Below are 27,771 nucleotides of genomic sequence, written 5' to 3' on the forward strand. Positions count from 1 at the left end.
GTTATACAGCAGTGATAAGAAAATTATGTTTTCAGTAAAATGTTACGTAAATTTTCTTTTATCATTATAAATTAATTGGCATTGTTTAAAAGTGTGTTTGTTTATAATTTTAAATGCGCTTACCAGAGGTTCTGGTTTCATTGGAATTGTCCAAGTCTGAAATTGTGGTTCTGGTCACTTTGTCATTTTTGACCTGGTTATTTGTTAAAAATAAAAAAAAAATCTTAACTATTATTGTTTTCAAGAATGAATATCATAAAATCAAAGTACAGATCTCAATTTGCTGGTGAATCTTGATGATTGTTTACGAGCAAGAATATCATTATATCATCATACTCTTCAAATCACAAGCTCTTGCCAAATATCACAAGCTTTTGTGTATATTATTTATTTTAAATAAGAATGAAATCAGTAATTCTTGTATCTTAAAAATTATCTTTTTTTTTCTTCTTTTTGGTATGTTATGTGTATTATTAACTATGCCAACCTATAAATTTACCTTAAAGGAACAAATGTGCCCACCACCTGAATGATATTCTAGAATGTGTTCTAAGGTACAAAAAGGATGGATATCCCTTATCTATACTTCTTAGGGAAGTTGCTTATCATAATAAAGCTCCACTGGTGGGGTCTAGTGATTTCTCCATGGATATTGATCTTACCAGTCCTATGAGCTCAGAAATGAATTTTTGCTAAAATTTCAAGTAATCTGTGTTTTACTGTTGTGTCAAATAAAGGAATAACCGTATTTTTTCCAGATCTTGTTCAACTGTGTGATACTGCTCTTTCTTTTTTAACAAGATCATACTAGTATTGAGATTTGAATGCTGGCTGTTAGAGGGCCTTCAATTTAGATACAGGGAAGCTGCAGTTTATGCCAACACTTAAGTCATAAATGAGAAATGCTGCTCTTAGAATTCCTAATTTCTGTTTGCATGTATCAAAGCAGCTGTTAGGAACTGAATTGTTAAAGGAGATGTGACACTGTCACTCATTTTGTTTTTTGTTCCATAGTATTTTTTAAATCTCTTAGTTTGCCATCTGTATTGTGTTTGGTAAAAGTTCTGGATGTAGCTTACTAAACTTTTTAAATGAGTAGCCTAAAATTAATTTTTAAATGATTCGCATAAAAACTTCATATTTATTTTATGTCCCATTGTCTGAAATGAATTCTTCTTCTTGTTAAATAAAATAAAATTCCTCTGGATTTAGACCAGTGCTTTCCCAACTTTTCCATGTGAAGGGTACTTAAAAGTTTAAGTGGCAGCTTGCGAGTCAAGAAATGCCATATGTTCCATAAAAAGTGTAATAAAAGCAATAGTAGTGCACTGTGAGCAATAATAGTGTAATAATAGTGCACGGTGAAATTAGATAAACAAATTCACTTATTAATAGTTATGCAAATAAAGTTATTTTACTTGGTAATTTATTTTCCATTATCAGGCCAAATGTTAAGTGTGGTCTGACATTGCTTTTTTTTATGCAAATAATTTGTGGCTTCTCCTGTGGCTTTTATTTGTTTCAGAGATTTTATATTTGATTTAATGTTTTATACCCTTGAAAGCAGCTAATTGCAATAATATATGCCACCCAACAGCAAGAACTGAAAATTTTTGTTTTTCTTCATTTGGGTAAAAATCTAAAGAAATACATTTTTTAAGCATTGTTAACAAATCATATTATGTGAAACATGTTTGCATGTCAGAATCAGTTTGGATTTCGATCAGTTCCATCTAATCATCTAAGGTTCCTCAGAATCCTAAACTGTATTACTGTGCTCCTTGGACTCCTTAAATATTTTTGTGATTTCATTTTTAAATTTATCAGATAAGATGAACTTATTCGCAATCAACTACCATATTTGACGGCATATAAGATGCTCTTTTTTCCTAAATTTGGTCTCGAAAAAGTTACCTGCGTCTTATACGTGAAGGACACAGGTTACAAAAACATAACCTTCGATGCCCAGCTCCATTTTGGCCTGAACTTGAAAATGCTGTAAAAATGTTGGTGATAGATAACAGGAAATCTGGGATAAGTGTTTCAACCAAAATGATAATCAATAAGGCCAAAGGATTTGCAGAAAAACATGGGAATCAGAACTTTTCAGGGTCTGAGGGCTGGGGCTACAGGTTCATGAAAAGGCAAGGCTTATCAATGCGCACAAAAACAACTATTGCACAGAAAATGCCAGCAGATTATGAAGAAAAAATACTAGCATTTCATAGGTTTGTTATAAAAATACACGCAAGAAAACTTCTTTTGAGCTCGGTCAAATAGGAAACATGGATGAAATTTTACTCGCATTTGATGTACCATCCAACAAGACTGTGAGTATTAAAGGGTCTAAATCAATAACCATAAAAACCACAGGTCATGAAAAAACCCGATATACAGTAGTTCTAACATGTTGTGCTGATGGCACAAAACTACCGCCGTTTTTCATATTCAAAAGAAAAACTTCCAACGGGTGTAATTGTTCATGTTCATCCAAAAGGCTGGATGGACGAAGCTGGAATGAAACTGTGGTTACAGAACGTATGGGCGAGACGACCTGGTGGACTCTTAAGGAAACCCTCTCTTGTGGTTTTGGATCAGTTTAGTGCCCATAAAACTGAAACCATAAAGAATAAAGCGAGAGAATTAAAATCCCAGATAGCTGTCATTCCTGGTGGACTGACTAGCCAATTGCAATCTTTAGATGTATCAGTGACCAAGCCATTTAAGGAAAAAGTTCAAGAACGATGGAACAAGTGGATAGGAGAGCCATATCACGCCCTCAAACCCTCAGGTAGAATGAAGCGGCTCTGTATTTCACAAGTGTGCGAGTGGGTAAAAAGATCTTGGGAGGACATAAAGGCTGAAGTAATTGTTAAGTCCTTTAAGAAGTGCGGAATCAGTAATGCTCTTGATGGAACAGAAGACGACGCATTATTCGAAGAAGATGATACTAGCGATGACGAAAACAATAGTGATGACGATATTCTCGTTTTCGATGAGGATGATAGTGAAAAGGATTTTTATGGTTTTGAAAGTGATTAAAGCCTAATTCCTTGAATCTCTGTTTTTTTGTTTGTTTGTTTGTTTCTGCTTTATTTTGTATTATGTCTAAATGCTTGCCATTCATTCATTTATTCATTATTGAAATTTACATATCATGTTCAAAATAGCTTGCCGTTTGTTAATTTTTCTTAATAAAAATATGTTTGGTAATTGCATTCAATGATTGTTTATTTGGCATTTACGAAACATGAGAACTAAAAGAAACCACATTTTAAGTTATTGTGGTACCGCGCTGTCACGCAGACTATTGAAACATTTTTCCTTGTGGCCTTCTAAATAAGGGTGCGTCTTATATGCTGTCAAATACGCTATTTTTGAAATTATTGTAATTCTTAGATAAAAACTTTGACATAGTCATGAAGTTGATTGATATGCTAATCGCTTTCTTGAAACTTTGTGTTAAAATGTGCAAGATACATAGTCATATAATTATGCATTTTAAATCATTCAGTCATTTATTACTTTTCACAAAGCTTGCATCTCTGTTTTATTTCAAAGAAGGGCTTCTCCTCTTCAGTGTCTTTAATATGGCCAGTTTTGATGTGCTGTTGAATCAAAACACAGTTGAGAGGTCATATTCTTGTAAATAAATCTTTGATCTCCTATGATTGAGTCCATTAATCTTTATAAAATATGCTAAAGAAAAAAGTGTGTAGTTAGGTGATATATATTTAAGATATATCTCTAAGTTAGTCTCAGAGAATGATGGAGTTGTGTTTAGTAACACCTTTAAATTATGGTATCAGCATTAGATTTGCAAGTCCCTACTTTACATATACTTGCATATAATCAATTTATAACCTTTAAAAATCAATCATAAAATCAAACTTAAAAAATTCACACTTTTAATTTCTTTCATATGATGTTAGGTACCTAGATTATGTAAATAATTATTATTATAGCCATTAGTGTATTAAAAAAATGCTGTGGTTATTGTAAATAAATTTTAGTTCATTGAACAAACAGAATGTAAACTTTGTTTTAGAAATCAAACAAAATTAACTTTGCTGTAAAAAGCAAGTGAAAAATAAAACTTACACAAAATTTTCTGATATTTAACTATATTCCAATAATCATGCTTAATCATTTCAGGATTGAGATCACAATCATTCACTTTCTCTTCATATTCCTCCTTCTTATCATTCACCCATAGTTCATTATCCATTGCATTTAAAGTTGCTTACTTTTAAAATTTGTTGTAATTTGTCTTTGTATATGGCATGCAGGGACTTTGGGTTGTGATTTTTTTTCATTCAATCTGTCATTCTAATATATAAAGTTATACTGTAAAATCAAACCTTGACTTGCATGCAAGAGCCGTTATAACAAGTATATATGGTTCTTTTAATCACAGGGCCTGCATTTGATGTACTTCTGCAAATTTCTTTTTCTGAAATACTGAAAGTTATCCTGATATCAGTTTTAAGTCATCAAAAATATATTTTTTAAAAATATTGTCTTTCATTGGGCATAAATCCAATAACTCATAACTGAATTTTAATATTGTTGTGATTTCTGTTATAGAGATAGCCATTAGGATGTAGTGACATTATCTCTGCTTTTTTCACCAATTTAAGAGCTAAGCTAAAAATTAGCATAATTATTCCATTTTTAAACTGAAAATTTTTCATTGGAAATGTTTTCATAACTGTCTGCTAAATCATCTGTTCTTTCGATAATTCAAGATATTTTTTTTTTTTTTTTTTTTTTTTTTTTTTTTTTGATTTTGAATCAAAACAAGAACTTTTTAAAATTTTTAATGAAAACAAGCCACAGATATAATATGCTTGAGCAGTCACCCCCCCGGCCACAACTTTTTTTTTTTAACAACACTTTCTATTAACTTAATAATACTTTACTGGTTTCTTTGATATGAGCAAACCTGTCTAGTGACAGATTTTTGTAGCTACTTAGGTTGACTATACTGCATCGGATATTTTATTTCTTAAGATTTTACTAGCCTAGGTTTCTGTTAAATATATATATATATATATATACAGTCAAAAGTCGTTAATCCGGACTCGTCGGGACTTCGGCGATTCCGGATTATCGATTTTTCTGGATTATAGATCATCAGTTTAAATCTCGTAAGATGGCATGCAGAAATTCTAAAATTAAAAATATGAAACCGTAATTTATGAAATAAAGAACAATTATGATCTAAAGGGTATCAAAATTTGCAAAAAGAAAAAGCTTAATATTTATTTGTTTACTTTATTAAACATTTCTTTCAATGTAAGTTGTTTAAGTTTTGCTTCGTTTCATGTGATAATACTTTCTCTTTAATTCTATTAAACAGACATAATTTGTTGTTCAGTTACAAAGTTCCGCTGTTCAAGTCCTATAATTGCTGTGTCTAGAACACCGAATAATTTGTCAATCGAAATTTTTTCGTTTTCAATAACCTCTGTCACTTTCTTCGCTATCGAAAGCGAATTATAATGACGAGGAACTTGTTTTAAATCATATCAAAGACGGAGTATATCGAGATGAAATACTACATTTGGTAAGGAATTATAAGCCAAATAAAATAAAAACATCTGCGCTGAAGATAAGGATAGTGTTGACAGATCAACTTCCAATTCATTACGCGCCGGCCGCGGCGATCCCCCCGCTGAGCAGCGTGAAATTGATAAACAGATTTCGAATTTCAAAACATACTTTCGCTTTAGATCCTTTACATATCAACAAATATATATCGGAAATTCTATTTGATATAATCGAAAGTTTAAGCTTACTTTTATAAAATTGCTCTTACAGTCTGCAAAAAATAATAAGTCGGATCCAATTCAAAAATTAAGGAACCACGCAATCATCAACATTAACTGAAATAGATAATTAGATAATTTTACCTTATACGTCCATTATACATAAACACGCGAAAACGTATTCTGCACTTGCGCACACTCATATGCGCAGTCGTAAAAGGTCTTACGCGCTCGCGTAAACGCCTATGCGCATGTGTCAACGCGGCGCATGCGCAGAAAGTTTTTAGTTTTGAGGTCCGGATTATAGATCATTCCGAATTATGGGTGTCCGAATTAACGACTTTTGACTGTATAAATCAAATTGTTGTCAGCAGGTTGGACTGTGATCTGTGGACTGTATGTTAGACAATTTTATGCTTGATTTATAAGAACATTTTTAGAATTTTGTGTGCAAATTGCATTCTGTAATTGATAAAATTCATTCTGAGATGTTTATTTCAAATAAAAATGTGCTTTTTTCGAAGTCAAATGTGCCATCTCTGTTCATACTGGTAACATGTATAAATTGTTTTGCATGTGATTTCTGTGGTGTATTTCTTTAAGATAAATCAGCCAGTATATCATTAATATAAAGAGTAAATTATTTTCATAATTTTCTGTGGAGAAACAACTTACATGTTTGTAAACATTTGAATATGAGGAATTCTAGGCAATAGCTAAATTTTGTTTCACTTTTGTAACTTATAAAATGAGTTATGTACACTTATTCTTTTAGCAGTGCTTTAATAGTTTCACGAAAAGTAAAATGTTTGTTATTGATGATAAGTTTTTTACAACACTCTTAACCTAAAATTCTTTAGACTTATTTATAGTATTTCATTAAGGGTGATTGGATTAAATGTTTTCTTCCTTTAAATGTTCTAGTAATTTCTTCTGAGCAGGAGTTGTGAATGTCTTATTGCTGTTCATAAAATGCATATACACATATATGTATATACGTATGTAAAATTATAACACTTTTGTTTTCTACTTTTCTCTAATAACTACTTCCACCTAATAAAATGTTTTTTTTAAATATTTGTTTAGTTTTTCTTATGATATTATGAAGTGATAAATTTTATATTATATTCCATCATATGAATGATTGATTAGATTACTAAAATACAGTTCTTGTATAATTGTTTTGCTAATGTATAAAATATGCATTTTCTCTTAGATCCTCGTTTGTGTATACTTGTTGATGAATGCTGGATATCAGAAAATGATGCTTTTACAAGAAATGTTGGAAAGAAAAGTGTTTTAATTAAACAAGGGTAAATATTATTAATATTTTATTTTGTATATGCATACAGGTAATTGTAGGAAAATTTATACTAAGGACTCTATATAAAAAGCTTACTTAACTGTATTCTTCCTCTAAACAATAAACCATGATACACAATATAACTGCAGAATATGATGCTGCATTTGAATGGCCATTTAGTCTTGCTGCTGGTTTAATTCAATTGAAGCTGACCTAATTTATGCATAAGTTATAAGCTTGCAATGTTTGGTATTTATTAGTTATGGTGGCGGGAAAGAAATATATCTGCATATGGGCAGTTTAGCATTAAAGTTGGCAGCCAAATTCTAAAGCACCATATATTATTTTGTGTGAAAATGAAGAAAAGGGCTTTTGAAATGGTGAAACTATTAGAAGTGGTAAGTAATGAAGATACATGGAAAAGCTTAATGTGTTTGAGTGACATAAGGAATTTAAAGATGCAGCGGATGATGCTCAACAGCAGACAACCAAGAACAATAATGGTGAATGTTATTATCAATAATGTAAGATGCTGTGTGGTTTAACAAGTGGTCGTGGAGTAGTATGAAAAATGGGAACCAATTAAGAAAAAAATTGGGTTAACTTTTGCTGAGGAATTAGTTATAAAAAAGATTTTTATAAAGTTTGTACCACATTTAGATTATTACATGTATTATGAAGAGGTAAAAAGGTAAGTATCCAATTAAATTACCTTATGTATTCAGCTTATTTATTTTCCTGTAATTTCTGGCTGAGAAGTTCAAAAAGGTGATTACTCAATTAAATTACCTTACCTGTCCTGCTGATTAAGTTTCCTTCAGTTTCTGGCTGTCTCCAGAATTAAAAGCTGAAAAACTAAGATTTTGACTAAGAAAAGACTAAGATGATGTTTGATTAAGAAAGGACTAAGATTTTGTGGTATGAATGATATCCAATGAACATGAGGCATAAACTGAAGAACAATCTGGAAAATGAATTCCTAACCTATGAGAATGTCATCTAAATGAGATTTTGTAGAATCAAATAGGCAGTATTCTGAAAATGACTCGTCTGCTAAAGCCTGAGTAAAAACTTTAAGGCCAGTAAAAATTTTTGAGAAAATGGAAACTTTTAAACTGAGGAATTAAAGTACCATTTGATTGATAATTATTAAGCTTAAATAAAAGAAAAAAAAGTAGAAAAATTAATTTGCAAAAATTTTATTATTAGAAAATATTACAGAACACCCAGATGAATATTTGAGTCTGAGTAAAAACTTTAAGGCCAACATAGAAAATAATATATAAGAAAAAAATAAAAAATTCTTAGAAGGTTGTGTAGGAGCCATTTCTTCGAATTACTTCAAATATTCTTGTTTTCATGGATGAAACGAGTTTTTGACAAAGGGTTGGGTCGGTTTTATACCATTCATCTTCGATAGTAGATTTCAGCTCTGTTGTTGATGTAAAATGTTTCCCATTTGCATAAACTCTTTTTGCTAAGTCACCCCAAAGGTTCTCGATTGGGTTGAGGTCAGGTGATCTAGCTGGCCATTTCACAGTTTCAACATTGTTGACTTGGAACCAATTTTTTGTGCTGTTACTTGAATGGATCAATGCATTGTCTTGCTGATATTTCCAATTTTCTCCAGCAAGACATTCAGCATTTGATGATTTGTTAGGACATTTTGGTATCCTTGTGAATTCATTCTACCTGAAATGAATGCAATTGTGCCCATACCATTGTAAGCAAAACAGCCCCAAGTCATGACAGACCCTCTACCTAATTGGCACTTGGAGAATATTTCTTTTTCATTTCTTATATCATGCCAGTAGAAATTCCAGCCATCTAGTCCATCCAAATTCCATTTTTTTTTTTTCGTCAGAAAAAATAATTTCTATCCATTGGTTGTCCCAGGTCATGACTTTCTGGCCAAAGTTCAAACACTGTATTTTGTGTCTCTGCAGTAACTGAGGCTTAGTCAATTTTGCTGTATAAGTGAACCTTCCAGACCTTGTAATTGTGTTATAAATCATTTTTTGACAAGCTTTTAAACCTGTCGTCGGAATCAGCTTCCTGGTTCAGTACATTCCAGTAGATACAAGTTGGCAAACTCTTCTTTCATCACGCGAGGACAAAGCTTTAGGTCTTTCCCCAGTATTCTTTTTACCATAATTGTCTTTAAATTAAAAAAAAAAAAAAATTGTTGACTACAGTCTTTGATCTTCCTATCTTTATCACAATAGCACGACTACTCATTCCTGTTGAAGCCAAAGCTTCGATCTCTCCTCTTTCACGATCAGTTAACTTCTTACCTTTCGCCATCTGTACAAAGATCACCAATACTTCGAAGAAAGGTACGACAAATATGAAAATTGCAGCATTGTCACAAGCTAGTAGTTGCAATGGTAACTACATGATTATATTATACTTATTTTAAAAAAATGACTGATGGCCTTAAAGTTTTTACTCAGGCAGAAATAACTTTGTAAATAACCACATGTTTCTCACAATTATGTGTTTAAAAATTATGTTTATAGCATTTATTTCTTATCAATGAACTTTAATAATTAATATTATTTGAATCCCTTTTATTTCATTTTACATTTTCTCAAAAATTTTTACTGGCCTTAAGTTTTTACTCAGGCTGTAGTGTACAGTTCTACCTGTATATATTTTTTTAAGAAATTAGATTGTCTTGATTGTTATTTATTTTGCTATGATAATTCCTGCAGTGTAAAGACTTAAATCATAGGAAATTTAAAGGATTGTTAAAAATTATGGTTTTGTAAAGCAGTAAACGGTATTGAATATTTTCAGTTGAATGATGGAAACTATTATAAGAATTTCAAGTTTTTCCCATTAAAAGAAGTAAATGAATTGATATGGAGCATGCAAAATAAATAATTTAAAAAAAAAAATTCACAGTGAGCAGGTAATGTGTCGCATGATGTGTGAAATAATTTATTGTGCTGTGACAAGATTATGAAAATCTACTTTAAGTCATATTGCTGTATTTTCAGACAAGATAATTGAGGGTGAGGAAATGAAGGAAGCCCCTTTATGACATCAAAATGTTCCTGTGTATGATGGCATTTTATTTAAACTTGAAAACTGGAGGAGTTTTAGAAAATCTTGTGCCATTTAATCATTTAGACATAGAAGATTAGCTGCAGCATTATTAAAATTTTCTAGCAAATGAAATGACTACTGAAATGTTCTTTGCTCTTGAGAAGTGATTCTCTGAGACAAGATTACATATTCATTTCTTTTAAATAAATTCTTGTCTACTTTCAGTTAAGTTATATACATTAACTATTAGCTTATTAATATAGTTATTGATTTATCATGTTCAGTATATGATAATGATTGCTATTTTTATAGGCAGTGGTCTTATTTTATATCTAAACTTCTTACTTTATTTTGATTAACCTTACTGGTATCTATGCCTTTTGAATTTTGCAAAACCTAGCTGCTATTGTAGTCATTGATATAAACAACATAAGTTATGATTTTAACTTTTTATTTATGCATAAAAAAGTACTGTATTAAAATGATTTATGTATTTATATGATATTTCTAATAATAATTTGTATATGTGTTCATTATCTTTCACTAGATCTTATGAGGAATGTAATTTTTCTAGGTGCCCGACTGATCTGAGTGTTGACATTTTAACTAAAACACATTGTAGCAATCTTGATTCTGATGCTGAACATTACAAATTCAGATTTTCATTTCAGCTGAGTGAAGAGTTTATCAACCAAAAACTACTTTTACACTGTCGTTTCAGTTCATGTGCCATGCAAGATAACAAACAATTAAGAACTAAACAGGTATTTGTCTGATTAATTTTGCTGTATAGTTTGTGCCAACTGATTTTGTCATATATTATTATATACATGTGAGATAAAATGCATATATGTAAAATAAAAATACATAAAATATAAGTATGTATTATAAAAAATATGTAAAAAATATATATAGGTAAGATAAAAATAATAATATAAAATCAGCTTTATAATTTAATTTATCAATAACCTTTTAATTAATCATTTTTAATTTGAGTATTACCTCTCTCTGTTCTTAAAAATAATAATAATAATAATAATAATAATAACATTTCTGAATTGCATCATTTCTAGATAAATCTAAGTTGCATGGCTTATGTAATGCTGATGATGTATCTGATTTGGAACCTAAAACTCAAAATTTCGAGAACTGAAATCTTTCTGACTTAAACCAAAACCTTCCTCTTAGCAATCTTCCATATTTAATAAAAGCACACTTAAGCTTCAACATATGTGCTGCCTGGACACTATCCTGTGCTCTCTTTCTTTCGCAACAGTATCAATGTAAATTTTCTGGAAATAGGTCCAATTAGAGTGTTAAGTGATTTGTGGCCAATTTAAATAAAAATGAAATTTAATCTGCCTCAAGTGCCAAGTTTTTTAGTCATTGTGAATTCCATATTTTTACATTCTATGTAATCAGAATTCTTCCTCTTCAATTATAGATCTACATTCTAAACTATGCATGTGCTGCGTAATCAGTATTTCTGCATCTCAATGCTTCCACTTTATTATTAGATTATGAAAGAGATTATGAAAGCGTTTCTACTTAATGAATCCACATGCTTCATTTTTTGCCCAGATCTGTGAACAATTTCATAGTCAAATTCTTCTAGAAGTAGTGCCCATCTCGCCACTTTAGGAGTTAAATCTTTCTTAAACATGGTCTTCTGGAAAGCATCACAATCCGTAATTATTCTGACCTTAGATCCTAAAAGGTAATTCCAAAATTTCTTCAGAGCTTCTACTATAGCTAAAACTTCAAGCTCATAACTAGATAGCTTCTCTTGTTGGAGACTCGTTTTTTTACTCATGAAGTAAATGGGGTGTAACTGTCCAATATCTGTCTTTTGTAGCAATACAGCACTGAAACCATGACTGCTTGCGTCTGTATGCAATTCTAATGGTGCGCTTTGTTTAAAAATATGAAGAACCGGGCTTGTTGATAAAAGTTCTTTCAATTTATTAAATGCAACCTTTTGTTCAGGCCCAAATTTGAATTCTGCTCCGTTACGAAGAAGATCACTTAGTGGTTTCGCTATTTTTGAATAATTGGCAATAAATTTCCTAAAATACCCAGTAAGGCCCAAGAAACTTTGAATCTGCTTAAGGTTTTTGGGTTACGGGAAATTTTGAACAGTCCTGGTTTTTTCAGTAGAGGGGCAGATTGTACCATCCTCAATAACATACCCAAGAAATTCTATTTTTCTTTTCAAAAATTGGCATTCCTTAAAATTAATCTCCAAACCATATTCTTTGGTTACTTCTAAAACGCGTTTCAACTTTTCTAAACCTTTTTTTCATTTCGTGCTGGAATAATAAAATCGTCCATGTAAGTGACAACAGTGTCATCCCAAATTAAATCTCTAAACACATTAAAAATAAATCTTTGGAACACACTAGGGGACGTGCACAGACCAAAAGGTGCTTTTAGAAATTCGTACAAGCCTGCATGAGTAATAAATGCCAAATATTTAGTGCAGTTTTTCTTCACTGGAACATGATAAAAACCATTTTTTAAGTCTAACATCGAAAAAAAATCTTTGCTTTCCCCAAACGATCTAAAACCTCTTCGACTTGTGCCATGGGAAAAGAATCCTTAACTATTTTTTTATTTAATTGCCTGAAGTCAATGCAGATTCGTGTCTTGCCCGATTTTTTTCTACACAAAACAGTTGGCGAAGCATATTCTGAACACGATGGCTTTATAATCCCATCCTTTAACCATTCATCTATTTGATTATCAACAATTTTTTGATTAGCAAAAGGAATTCTCCTTGAACGCTGAGAAACTGGAATTTCATCTTTTAATATTACTTTCATTTTTAAGTCTGTACTGCACGGCTTTTCTAACGGTTTATACTCATTAATAGGAGTGGAAACATTATTGCGTAATCCTTCATCTTTAACATGCGATAAATCTGTTTTACTGTCTGCCTCAATGGCTGCAGAAATAAAAGACAAAAAATTCGTTTCCGACGCGACGGAATCATTTTCATATTGCGTAAACATCATTCCCTCAGAAGAGATGCAAGCTAGACTCGAAGGCGGTATCACACATTCTGTTATTAGGTCAGAGAGCATTGCTGTTTCTATCTCTTTTTGTTTTTTGCTTTCGCATAAAGAAAAAACAAACTTCGCCGTTTCTGCTTTAACCACGTGACCAAACGAACTTTTGAGTTCTATACATCCACTTGATAATTTATTCGGAAAAAGAGATTTCTTTACAACTATCAATTCACTTCCAGAATCTATTAAACATTTAACTTTCTTACCATCAATCAACAGTTCAATAAATTCTAACTTATTTCTAGCTGCATTATCCGATTCAATCTTTAACCCAGATACCTTTTTTGGAGACAAACTTTCCTTCTTTTCTAAATGTTTGAGACAATTTCTCGCAAAATGAAACAATTCCCCTTTACTTCCACATACATAACAAATACGTACTGTTTACTGCTACTCTGATTTACAAGCTTCCCTAAATCCTTGAAATTGCTCTGAGCTTTTCTAAGATTGTTTTTGGAAAAATTAAGCTTTTCATTTTCTGGAGTTTCGATTCATGTGTTACTGGTATCAAGTAAAGATTTACCCATGGATGAATAAAATAAATAACATTCTCTCCCCAACTGATTTGGTTGGAACCAACTTTGGCCCTCTCGAACACTAATATGTTCCTTGGTTTTAGATTCAAGAGTTTCATACAACTTATCAGATACAATAAGATCTTAAAGTCATCTACCTCTCTTAACTTACAATAATAATTGAAAGTTGCACTGAGTCGAGATGCGAACTGAACATGCGATTCAGATGAATGTCTCTGTGCACTTTCAAAATTGTTCAAACATTCACGCGCTGTTGGCTGAAGTTCTTTCAAGATTAGAGTTTTTAATTTATCATAATCTGTGATTTCTTGTTTAGAAATATATGTTAAAATATTATTACATTTATCACCTAATATATTAACACTAGAACAGCCGAATTTCAGACTAACCGAGAACTGCCATTGGGGATCAATTTGACCCTCATAAGAAATGTAAGTAGAAACACAGTAAATGATTTAAATGATGCTGAAATGACCACATAAAAGAGTTTTTAGAGGTTTTTATTTATTTTTTTATACTTTAGAATTTTTTTTTCGTGCAATTAGCGCAAATTAGCACATATCTTTCAATGTAAGATTACAAAAATAAAAAGAAAATCTTTGAAAAACAAACAAAAGATACAAATGCAAAAAGAGAAAAAAAGAACATATGCAAAAAATTACAAAAAACATAAATTGAGAATAAACACGCAATGTTTTCCAAAGTTTGTTATACATTACCACAGGTGATACAATATGAACGCTTGACAGTGACAGCAACACATTTACCACAAATTGGTTTCTGGCATCCCTCACATCTGACAACAGTCTTGTTTTGTCCCTTGCAACTTTAAAATGCACATTTCTTTCCTTTAAGTGTCTGTATTTGAGCAATTGGGGGGGGGCATCTGTTGCGTAGTGCACCAACTCGTAGTTCTTCCATGAGTGCAAGAATAAATTCTCGACAGGAAATAGAGGTGCCCAAAGATCCTTTGAATATAATCCACGCATTGAGTTCAGCCACGTCAAGGACGTTGTAAAAAACATGTACAGGCCACCTGTGACTTCCACTACTTGTACTCTATTTCCTCAGCATCTCATCTGCGACATCAATGCCACATTTTGTACTGTTGTAGTAAGTGCCAGTGTTCGGTTTTTTCTTTATGCTGTCGTCAACAAATACATTACTGTGCATCGTGCTCAGAATCATGACATTCTTTCTGCTCTTGCACCTATATATTGTGAGTGTTTTGTCTCCATTTCTCAGTGCAAAAGATGAATATCGTGCCAAAGACGTGTCATGAGCAATGGGGGTAATTTTCGCTTATTCAGAAGCATCATCTCCACAATGGTGGTTTATTTCACAGAAAGTTCATCTGCAAGTTTCACAGAAGTAAAAAAATTGTCAGTTGTGACATTGAGTCCGGAGTTTAGATGTGGTTGCAGTAATTTGAGAACTTTCCCCAAGTTGTAAATTAGTTGGTCATTCTTCATCCTTGCCTAGATAAGGATAACCATTCAAAACATATTTGGATTTTACATCAGTTGCTAGCCAGAATTTGATGCCAAACTTGTCCAGTTCATTCGCCATATACTGAATAAATCTACATCTTATTTATTACATCTTGATTTACAAGGCAACAATTGTTCATCAACGGTTATTTCTGGTCCAGGATAATAACATAAATAACAGTTTTCCATTAGCTTGTACCAGGTTACAGAAGCGAGAGCAAATTTGTTAGTGGTGAGACGATCAGCTCTGGTGCTTCGGACATCGAGTCTGAGATACCGCATTATTTCACGGAACTGATTGCGTATTGTTTCTTTGAACACAGGTGGTCCTCAATTCTTGTTCCACAAATCATCTGCACAAAGTTTTGAATGGCCTAGTGCTCCTAGTGTTGTTTTTCTTATGAGGGTCAAAATGACCCCAGTTGGCTGTTTTAGGTATATCTGCGATTATTTGTTTAAATAATTAACGTAGAAATATGAAAAATTGGCATAGTATACTTGGAAACATTTTAGAAAAAGTAAAAAAATATCAGCTTTGAAGCTCAGCTGTATGTTAAAAAAAAAAAATGCGTAAAATTGGAAAAAAAGGTCAAAATGACCCCAATGGCGCTTCTAGTGTTAATCAACACTTCTGATTTTAACTGCACTGGTATGCTTTTAGTAGTGAAAGCTTTCTCAAGTGACTGAAAAACTAAATGCAAAGCTTCCGGTTTCTGGGGTACAGCTATAGTTAGTGTTTTGACGCTGTAGGAGTTCCATGGTGAGGCAAGACACAAGTATAAAATATATAATCTTTATTTTACACATCAATAATAACATTCCGATGAGAAGGGAAATTCCTGCTCCATACACACCGCTCTCTCCTTACCATCTGCCGCTCATCCGATGCGGGCATGCGCAGAACTCACAAAACTTCGTACGGTGTTTCCATGGCAACACCACAGAGTATCCCCCCAGGGAGGGAGACCGAACGATACACAAAAAATAATACAGGATTTATATTATACAGTGATAATATTGAAGGTAAAAGGTACAATATAAAACACATAATAAATTAAACTACATAATGAAATACTGAAGAAATAACAATATATATAAATTATATGTAGTAGGTGGTAGACAGATGTTGAGGGAAATTGACATGTCGTCCAGATTTTGTGACAGTTTTAGGAACATGTGACATGGTAGGTTTCAGTGTGTCTGTCTTATTGGAAGGTTTAGGGTTAGGGACAAAGGTTTTATCACTAATGAAAAATGCAGGTTTGAGTTGATCAATTGAAACAGTTTGATTTTTACCGTGCACGGAGATGATAAAGGTTTTATCATATCGCTCAATGACTGGATGAGGACCTGAGTATGGTTCTTGAAGAGGAGGCTTGACTGAGTCAATTCTCAAATAAACATGAGAGCACGATTTTAAAGATGGATGAACATGGATAGGCTCTGAACAGTGTTTTGATGTTGCGATGGGAATCAGAGATTGCATGATAGATCGTAAACGATTTACATATGTTGGTGTCTGGGATGGCGGAGAAAGCTGATCTGAGCACAAAATGTCCGAAGGCAGTCTTAAGGTAGTCCCATAGACTAACTCAGAACAAGTTGCTTGGATGTCGTCTTTGACGGAAGATCTAATACCCAAAAGTATAAGAGGTAACGATTCTGTCCAGCAAGGATTCTCTTACGATTTTATGCTGTTTTTCAGTTGGCGATGAAAATGTTCAATGATTCCATTTGATTGAGGTCTATAGGCAGTGGTATGAATACGATGAGTGCCCAGCAGGTTCGTGAACTCCCTGAAAAGATGCGATTCAAAGTTCCGACCCTGGTCAGTAGTGATAGTGGAAGGGCATCTAAAACGAGCTATCCATCCACTAATTAGAGCTTTACACGTTGTTTCAGCCGACATATCAGATGTAGGAATTACTTCCGGCCATCGCGTGAAATGATCGATTATGGTCAAGCAATATTGATAACCTTCAGAAATTGGTAATGGGCCAATAAAATCTATGTGAATATGAGAAAATCTGGCATCAGGAAGTAAAAATATCGAAATGGGTGATTTTGTATGCTTGTGTTTCTTGGAACGTTGACATTTCTCACAAGCGTTCACAGAGTTTTTGATAAAAGTGTGCATGTTAGGCCAAATGTAACGTCTGCGGATCAATTTTGAAGTGGCAGATATATCTGGATGCAAAAGGTTGTGAATACTTTGGAAGATGCTAGGTCTAAATGAAAAGGGAATGAAAGGACGAGGGACAGTTGTGAAGTCACAATAGAGATAAATATCTTCAAGCAGAAAATACTGTTTGGAGAGCTTCAAAGAAGAAGATTTAGAAGTTAGTAATTGTTGTAGTTCATGGTCTGCAAGTTATGCCGAAGCTAACTGTTTGAAATCCAGAATAGGTGAGCGAGAAACAGAATCTACTTCTATTCGGGAGAATGTGTCAGCAATAACATTTTCCCTACCTTTAACATATTGTATATCAGTAGAAAATTGAGAGATATAGTCAAGGTGTCTCAATTGTCGAGGAGAGCACTTTTCTGCTTTTTGTCTGAAAGCGAATGTTAGTGGTTTTTGTTCGGTAAATATGATGAAGTTGCGACCTTCCAACATGTGCCGAAATTTCCTGATAGACTCATATATTGCCAGAACTTCGTGGTCATATGTAGACCATTTCTGTTGACTGTTATTCAGTTTTAAAGAAAGGAATGCTATTGGCTCCCATTGACCATTTTGGAGTTGCATGAGAGAGCTGCCAATAGCAACATCAGATGCATCGGTCCAAAGACTGAGTTGAGCACCAGGAATTGGATATCTTAAGAGGGTAGCTTTTGTAAGAGCTTCTTTAGCTGCTAAAAATGCCTTTTCGGCATCCTCAGACCACGGAAGAGGATTTTCAGTCTTCTTAGTTGGACGGAATGATTTCTTTTTGTTAGAATGACCTTCGAGAAGCTTAATTAAAGGGGACAAAATGTGCGCTGCATGTGGCACAAATCTGTGATAAAAATTGAATAGGCCAAGAAATCTGCGAAGCTGTGTTAAGCTTGTTGGTCTAGGAAATTTAGAAATGGCATCAACTCGATCTGGAATGGGAGAAATACCTTCTTTAGAGACTTTATATCCTAAGAAATCTAAGGTAGGAACTCCAAATGTACACTTTGAGGGTTTGATTGCTAAAACATAATGATCTAACCTTTGAAAGAGAGCTCGCAGATTGTTAATATGCTCTTTGTGGCTTTTAGAGGCAATCAAACTATCATCAATAAATGCATATACACCGGTTAAACCTCTCGTCACTTCATTGATAAACCTTTGAAAAGTACTTGATGCATTGCACAAACCAAATTGCATCCGAGTACTCTCGAAAAGTCCAAATGGTGTGCAGATAGCAGTTTTATGGACCCATGGAGTTCACTTGTGAAATCAATAATACTAGAGATTGGATATTTGTCCTTTTTAGTCTGAGCATTAAGGGCCCTAAAATCATCGACAGGACGCCAATCATTCATATCTTTTTTAGGGACCATATGCAATGCTGAAGCATAATTGCTGTTGGATGGGCAAATGTGGCCTAAATCTAACAGATGTTGAAATTCCATTTTTGCAATTTTCAAACGATCGGGTGCAAGCCGACGTGGTTTGGCAAAAACGGGAGGGCCAAAAGTTTCAATATGATTCTGAACTGAATGTTTGACAATTTGGTTTGCACAGGGAGCTTGAACAATACGAGGAAATTCATTTAACAACTTAGCATAATGATCATTGCAAATTACAGATTTCACTGAATATATACTAGCAACATATAAAATACCATAAGAATTTAATTTGGTGCAAGTATCGTTTAAGCGACAATTTCGAAGATCTGGTTATAGGTTAAAATAATGTAAGAAATCTGCACCAATTATAGCAGTTTGAACATTGCATACATAAAAAGGATAAACAAACTGTTTTCTTAAACCTAAATCTAAAGATAATAACTTTTGTTTATATACATATATCTGAGTACCATTTGCAGCCAGAAAAGTTTGAATAGGAGTAGTCAGTTTATCAGATCTTGAGGCTGGAATTAAGGAACAATCACTACCGGTATCAATTAAAAAATTAATACAGTCAAAAGTCGTTAATTCGGACACCCATAATCCGGAATGATCTATAATCCGGACCTCAAAGCTAAAATCTTTCTGCGCATGCACCGCATTGACGCATGCGCATAGGCGTTTTACTCGTGCGCGCAAGACATTTACCACTGCGCATATGCGTCTGCGCAAGTGCAGAATACGTTTTCGCGTGCGCGTTAAATATATAACGGACGGTATAAGCTAAAATTATCTAATTATCTATTTCAGTTAATGTTGATGATTGCATTGTTCTTTAATCTTCGAATTGTATCCGGCTTATTATTTTTTGCAGACTGTAAGAGCAATTTTCTAAAAGTAAGCTTGAACTTTCGATTATGTCAAATAGAATTTCCGATGCTGGAGCTCCCAAAGGATCTAAAAAACGAAAGTATGTTTCGATGTCCATCAAACAAAAAACGAATTGCTACAAAAAATGGATAAAGGCATATTCTTTGTTTATCTAACCGTTCTGAAATCTGTTTATCAATTTCACGCTGCTCTGCGCGGGGGGGGGGGGACGTCGTGACGCGCAATGAACTGGAAGTTGATTTGTCAACACTATCGTTATCTTCAGGGCAGATGTTTTTATTTTATTCGGCTTATAATTCCTTACTAAATGTAGTATTTAATTTCGGTGTACTCCGTCTTTGATATGATTTAAATCAAATTCCTCGTCATTATAAATATCACGAATACAAATCAAATAGTTTTCTGGTTGCAATTTTCTAATTTCGGCTATGCGTAAGGTATGCTTTACGCATCCGCGCGTTGAAAGAAATGCGACGAACAAATTCAACGTTCGTTTTGAAAACATCAGAATTTTCGATAATTTTTCTAATGTCAGCTTTTTTAGCATTTTCTGGAACAGTCTGTCCAATCTGTTTCACAATTATTATTAAATCACTTTTCTTTAAATTATTTAAGAAACTCATTTTAAAAACGAAACAAAAGTATCACTATCTTCAAGAAAGAAATAAAGCAAAGTTTTCACAGTACCTTCTCTGAAGTATACAAGTATGAAGTATCCAAATATTGTGGTCAGAGCCCCCAGATTTTCTGTAGTAAAGGAGTTGAGGATGCTAAATAACAATTCCAACATTTTCCACACCACGGAACATTTAATAAAGAAAAAACAGAAGAAGGTACAAATTAGATTAATCACAAGTGCTATCCAAACAGGATTCTGTATAGCTTTTGCCAGTCTTATCACTTATTATCACTATCGATTAGTGCCTTCTCGCACTTGCTGATGTATTATACAGTCAATTTGCCACCTTCGCATGGAAAACTACAGTTCCTTATTCTACACCTTCACGCATAGACATCTCGCCACCTTCGCTTGGGATAGCAGAAGAAGGTCTCTTCGTCTATGTCATACTCCTCTTTTACCTCGCTCTCGCTGCTGGCGCATCGGTGAGGCCCTCTGGTGGCTGTGTTGCCCTTATAGATACTACATATATATATATATATATGAATGGTGGTGAAAAAAAAGCCGGCCTGAAGAAATAATTGGAATCATGACACAGAATGTACCCTTATTCATGAACAGAAGAATTACTTTTGATGGAAAGTGCTTGAACTGGCCACTATTAGAATCGATGTAATCATCTGTTACTGTTACATGTCAGCACATACTCATGTATGCGCATTCTCTATTCCGAGTTCTTTGTCATTACACTTGAATAAATGAGAGGTGCAGACATATTTAATGATGAAGTATTTGGTGAGGAAAGGACCGTGAGCTGAGGCAGTGCAATCTCCTGGCCGCCTCGATACCCAATCTCTCCCCCTGTGGTGAAAATTGAAGGATCATGTGTACTCAAATAATTCTAAGACACTGGAAGAGCTACTGCAGAACATTGAAAGCACAGTTGCTGCTATCCCTCTGACAGAGCTGCTACATATGTCTCACAGTTTATTAAATGAGCACAGCGCTGCATTGACATCAACAGTGACTGTTTCCAGTATTTTTTTGTAAGGGGTAGTTCTCCTGTTCATCGAAAAGAGTCAGTTCTATGTAAATCTTATAAATATTTTAAAGTCTGTTTTATTTTATGCACCCTGTAATATACAGGGTGTCTAAAAATGTAGTGACAGTCCTTTAGGGAAGGTAGGGCACATCATAAGGACTGAGAATTGCATAGCAACCCGTGACCAGAAACGTCATCATATGCTGCCAGGTGGTGCTCTGTGACTCAGTAGGAATATAGCTCAGAAGAGGAAAAGTAAGGATTTTCTCATTTGAGTGGTAGCCAGCGTATAAAGAGCATGCAATGGTATACAAATGGTGAGCTTGTAGATCCACACTTAGCATATGGAATAGCTGAGGGCAATGGATGAGCCACTGAACGGATTGATCGAGAAGCTTCTCAGACAGGAACTAACCACACCACAGAGTGTTTGTGTGCGTGCATAAAAATTTGTGTGAATACAAGTCATTAAGAATTAGCAAGACTAGTGAGGGTAGGCCACGATTTTCATATTCAGTCATTATGGAAAAAGTGTGCTGGATGCCATGAAGACCAATCTCAGTACCAGCATATGTACCGTTACTTCTGCCTTAAGAGTGTCTCATTAAAGTGTATAGTATGTTTTGAATGCTAAGTCTTTACTCACCTTTTATCTCCAAAGGGTTCTGCTACTGATCCCAGGTGTGAATTTTCCAGCTTATGTGTTGTTCACTGATGAGGTCACATTCAATAGGGATGGTATATTCAATCTAATGCATATTTGTGGGTTCAAGAGAACTCCTGCAGTGTGCAGAACCACACAGCACAACATCGCTTCATAGTAAATAGGCAAGTTTGGTGCTTGACTGAGTTGTTGAGCCATTCATTTCACCATTCTGTTGCTGCAGATCGTTAGATCTTTCTGGAGTAGGCTCTTCCTGGCTTACTTGATGATGTTCTAGTAAATGTGAGCCACAATATGTGGTTCCAACATGATGGAGTGCATGCTTATTTTGGACTGGCTGTTTGTAGGAATTTGAAAAGATTATTCCTACATCGATGGATTGGGTGCTCCAGACCATTTCTCTGGCCCTATGCTCACCTGATTTATGATGCCTTGATTTCTTTCTGTGACCTCAAAGCTATCATGTATCACAATCCTGTATAGTTTGAAATGGTTGTCATGGCTGCTGCTGCTACAAACAAAGAAATTTCTGGTGTGTTTGACCCTGTATGGGTAACAGTGTTCCATTGGTGTCAGGCATACTTACCATCTGATGGTGCATCTGTTGTACAATTAGAGCTGTATTTATCCCGTGTGCCATTTATACTCATGATATCCAATAAATGTTTCAAATTAATCACTCTGTAGTATCCTTTCCAATCTTCTACCTATATTACTACTTACTCCTGACATTTCCTGTTATGGGTTTGTTATGCGATCAGTTCTCAGTCCTTATGATGTGTCCTGCCTTACCTCCCCTAAAAGTTTTTTGCTATATTTTTAGGACAACCCATTTATAATGTATATTATATTCAGGCTATCCAGGAAAAGAGTGGTGGCATGGAATGACTCATATGTCCAGAATAGCAATTTGATACTACGAAGAACCCTAAATTTTTCCTTTTTTCAATTCACCATAATTACATTATCGCAGAAAATTTGGGCATAATTAATGATCAGTGGCTAACTAGAATGCTTGGGCCCCCTACGTAAAAATTTTCTTGGGACCCTCAAAAATTTTGCAGCACTTAAAAAAATGGGAGTGGTGGAGACAAAAAATGTGAAAGGTTTTAAATCTTAACGCCCACCCGAAAGGGCTTGTTAAAGTTTTTTATGCTCTCAGTGAGCATGCAGTCTATTAGACTGCTCTGGCATTCACTCCTGCTAACTGGCCTTTTTTGTTTGTCTTTTTAGATTTATTATTAAGCATAGTTTAGTTTTCTTTTCTCAGTTCATCATGTTAATATTCATTTTTCTTTCGAAGATGACTAACAAAAATTCTTTTTTTTTTTTTTTTTTTCTTTTTCTTTTTTCATTATTAACTTTTTATGTTTTAGGTTTATTTAATAAGTTTATTTAACACCACTTAAAATTCAGTTCAACAGCAAAATTACGATATATTTAAAAAACAGCATATCTTTAGAATTCCCAATAGAATGTTAGCCATACATATTTTATATTATGTTCTACATTATTTCTTTAAAAACTAGCCACTGATGCTGCCAACTGCGTGATATATATCCCTTGTCAGAAAAGTTCCAGTACTATTGGTCAGGGTTGTGTTTAATTATTTAAGACTAACATTCATACTGAGATATATGTTAATTCAGAACTTGGAGCCTAAATTTTGAATTCCTTAAGTTGTTGTTTATTAATAATATTAAGGTCTCTGGTAATATTGTGGATAGAGTCATTAATTGGGAAATATTTATGGCATTTTTCGAGTATTTTGTTAAATTCAATAAAGTTAGGGTATACAGTACAAAGTCCGTAATCCGGACTTGTCGGGACTTCGGCGATTCCGGATTAGAGGTTTTACCATATTATAGATCATCAATTTAAATCTGGTAAGATGGCATGCAGAAATTATACAGTTGAAACCGTAATTTATGAAATTACGGTTTATTACGGTTAAACCGTAATTTATGAAATTAATTAAATGTAATATGAAACCGTAATTTATGAAATAAAGAGCAATTATGATCTAAAGGGTATCAAAATTTACAAAAAAAAAAAAAAAAAAAAAAAGCGTAATATTTATTTGTTTACTTTATTAAACATTTCTTTCAATGTAACTTTCTACATTATCAGAAGCGTGCATGGGTAAACGCTTTACTGGCTTTACACGCATGCGTAGTGGACGCGCACATCAAACGCGCATGCGTAAGTTTGTGGCTTTGAGGTCTGGATTATAGATCACTCCGAATAATGAACGTCCAAATTACGGACTTTGTACTGTTTATAATCAGTTTTACAATAGTTAATATTATTAGTTTTTTTGTTTAGGGATTCCATATTTAATGGGATCATTATCCAGGCCAGAGCAAATTTTACATAGGTAGAGGAACTGTTACTTAAAGCATTGTCAAGTGCTAGTACTTTGGTTTTGTTATGCCTCCCATTTTTCTTGCAGTTTGCCGTTGCGCTTCTGGTATTTGATTTTTACATTTTTTTATTCCAAATTGAATATTAGATGAATTTTATTTTAAAATTTATTTTGCATTATATATATAAGTCAATTTACTTAGAAGCTAATTCATAAAGGCAATTTTTTTCTTATGTAGAAGATAAACCTGATAAAACAATTTTCTTTAGAAGCTACTTCACAAAGACATTCCTTTTAGTGCAGATAAACCTTTCATGCTGTGGTATATTTAATCACTATATTTCACGTACTTTATATTATAACTGAAGTTGTAGTTCATTTGATTGTTTAAGTAACTTATAAAAATATGAAATTTTTTTATAAGTTTGTTGTTGCATTAAGTAACTTATAAAAATATGAAGTGTAAATAACTGTACCAAAACTTCTCATTTTAGTGCATTAGTAACGAAAATTTTTGCCTGAAGCATGTTCTCCGTCCTTACTTGGATACATTGCAAGGGAAAAATTTTAGTATTATAGTTCAAGGCCCATTCCGAGTTGTTTCTAAAACTCCTGTGGGAAAAAGTAAAGGTAAGTAAGCATGTATTCATATAAAGTAAATTAAGATAGTATCACTGAAATATTTTGAAACATATCTATATTTTTATAAATAAGAATAATATTTTATTATTTTAGATTATGATATTTTGATCAATGATGAATATTACACACAACATTTTAATTTGTATGTTTATATATATGGTGTTAGAAAAGGAGGATGGAAACTTTATGTCCTTAAATATTGATCTGACTTTCAATTATAAAACTTCTGAAAATAAGATAAAAAATTTTATCAAAGCCGTTTCAGCCTTTGAAATGGAAGAGTTTTACAAAACAAAGTTTAACATATTATATAGTCTGAACAGAGCAAAAAAATCGAGTCAGCAAATGTACATTATTCATTCATAAATTTCATACATTATTCATTCATATTTTTATAAGTCATAAATTTAATACAAAATGTGCTGTAGTTTTATTTGAAAATTTCACAGATATTTTAAATGAGCGAATTTGGTGTTTTGATTACTTTTACATATCAGTAAACAAATCTGCAGAATTTCTGATTAGATGTACAAAGAAAATATAGAACAAATGTTGCTTATTCTGGTGATTAATGGTTAAGGTAAAATAACATTAGTTATTAACTTTCTTGTGAGCTTGCAAAATTTGAGAACATACATTGTCATGTATATATGTGTATGTGCATATATATAATATTTATTTGTATATTTCTCCCCCTTGCGTATTTTTTCAGCATATGTTTTAGAGACTTTAATTTATGGTAGCAGTGATTAAGTATGGATTGCTAAATACATTGTGTGAGTAAAAATAATACAGATCCAGAATTGTCACTACTTCAGAGTTTTTGAATTTCATAATTTTCGGGCTTTTAAATCATCAGTTTAAATCTAGTGATGTGACATGTAGAAATTATAAAATTAAAAATAAAGAAATTATAAAATTGTTTATGAGAAAATAAAAGTATTTATGACCTTAAAAGAATCAAAATTTACAAATATTTCTTTCAATGTAAATTGTTTAAGCTGTTTTGTTTTTTGATGACCAACAAAGATGATTAACAAAAATTCTTTTTTTGTCTTTTCATTATTAACTTTTTTTGTGTTAGGTTTATTTAATAAGTATCACATTCATCTCATTATGCCACTTAAAATTCAATTCAACAGAAAAATACAATATATTAAAAAAAAACAGCATATCTTTAGAATTCCCAATAGAATGTTAGCCATGCATATTTTTATATTTTCTACATTATTTCTTTAAAAACTAGTCACTCGTGCTGCCAACCACGTGATACATATACATATCCTTAGCTTTGTTCTAAATCTTGTGAGATGACATGTAGAAATTATAAAATTGTTTATGAGAAAATAAAACTATTTATAACCTTAAGAGAAGCAAAATTTACAAAGATTTCTTTCTTTCATTAAAAATTTCTTTCAATGTAAATTGTTTAAGCTGTTTTGTTTTTTGTTCTAATACTTTCTCTTTAATTTTATAGGTACACATATTTATTAGTTAAAAGTTCAACTGTTCCTCTAATTGCCATATCAAGAATTTCCACTAAACTGTCATCTGAGATCTTTTTAATCCCAACAGCCTATTTTTCTCATTCTTCACTTTCAAAACCTTACTACCAATTTTTTCATCCATTAGTGCATTGATGATAGGGGCATTGTCATCAGAATGGAAAATTTTGTTTATATCATTTTAATTTATAATTTATTCTCCATATTTCTTTACAAATTCCATCAATTAGAAAATATAATCTTTTGCATGTGATATCTGAAAACCTTCAAATTCGAGGCTGTCTTGATTGTCACGATGCACTGCTACTGGCTGGCCATAAATTATGGAATACTCTTTTTAAAATATCTGCATATACATCTTCCCATGACTTTTTACAGCTCTATATAGCAGATTTTATGGTAAAATATTTGAAAAATTCTTGATTGGTCTTGCCACTATTCTAAAAATTTAGCATAAACTTTAGAAAGATTACTTTATATCTGCATTTTAGCGCATGCAGCACTTTGATAGCCATTGGCTGAATGATGGATGTACAATTTAGAGAAAAGAATGAGATGGACAAACCAAGACCAAAATTCTGAGCCAAATAGTTGTCTATAATCAAGACAAATTTTGCATCATCCAGTTAACAAATCAATTTCAAAGGTTGCCCAACCTCAGGTATTAAATGATTTTCAAACCAATTATTCATTGATATTTCTGTCATCCATGCTCTTTTATTTGAACAATAGATGACTGGAAAAAATCTTTATGTGTCCGAGATCATGTATTTTTCCTGATTACAAAAAGTTTACATTTAAGCATTCCTGCAGAATTAGTACATGCCAAAATCATAAGTCTCACTTTTGGAATCTTTGGCACTAGCTGAGGCTTTTCTGTAAAGGTTAACTAAGTTATTTCAGGGAAAAGCTGAAATAGACCAGATCCATTAACATTATAAATTTCTGGAGATAACTTTTGCTATTAATGAGTTCTATGAATTCATCTGCAAATTGTTCAGCTACATCAGTATCAGTTTTGCCTGAAATTTTTAAATGTCTGAATATTGTGATTTTTGAATTTGGCTAACAAACCTGTTGAATATGCGTACTCAATTTTTAAAGCATATTTCCTTATGAAATATTTGGCTTGTGCCCAATGCTAAATATTTCCTTTTGAAATATTTAGCATTGAACAAGTCATTTGCATGTGGTCTTGATGCTGTCTCACCCATTGAATCATCAATTTGTCTTTCGTGCAATTTTTAGCATAGCAAATGATATTTCTATTATTCATTTCAATTG

General features: G+C 32.8%; 1 protein-coding gene across 1 annotated transcript in view; it reads left to right on the forward strand.

The window, feature by feature from the left end:
- LOC118181816 (transforming growth factor beta receptor type 3-like) overlaps positions 1 to 27,771 on the forward strand; it is a 116,307-nt gene that overhangs the window by 61,931 nt on the left and 26,605 nt on the right. Inside the window, exons 13-15 of the mRNA XM_035351020.2 lie at positions 6,988 to 7,084; positions 10,700 to 10,889; positions 24,835 to 24,970. Coding sequence (XP_035206911.1) covers positions 6,988 to 7,084; positions 10,700 to 10,889; positions 24,835 to 24,970 — 423 coding nt within the window. The remainder of the gene's footprint in view (positions 1 to 6,987; positions 7,085 to 10,699; positions 10,890 to 24,834; positions 24,971 to 27,771) is intronic.

The sequence above is a fragment of the Stegodyphus dumicola genome, chromosome 12 (genome assembly GCF_044657685.1).
Source record: "Stegodyphus dumicola isolate Sdum_Otavi_A_Nest chromosome 12, ASM4465768v1".
NCBI classification, from domain to species: Eukaryota; Metazoa; Arthropoda; class Arachnida; order Araneae; family Eresidae; genus Stegodyphus; species Stegodyphus dumicola.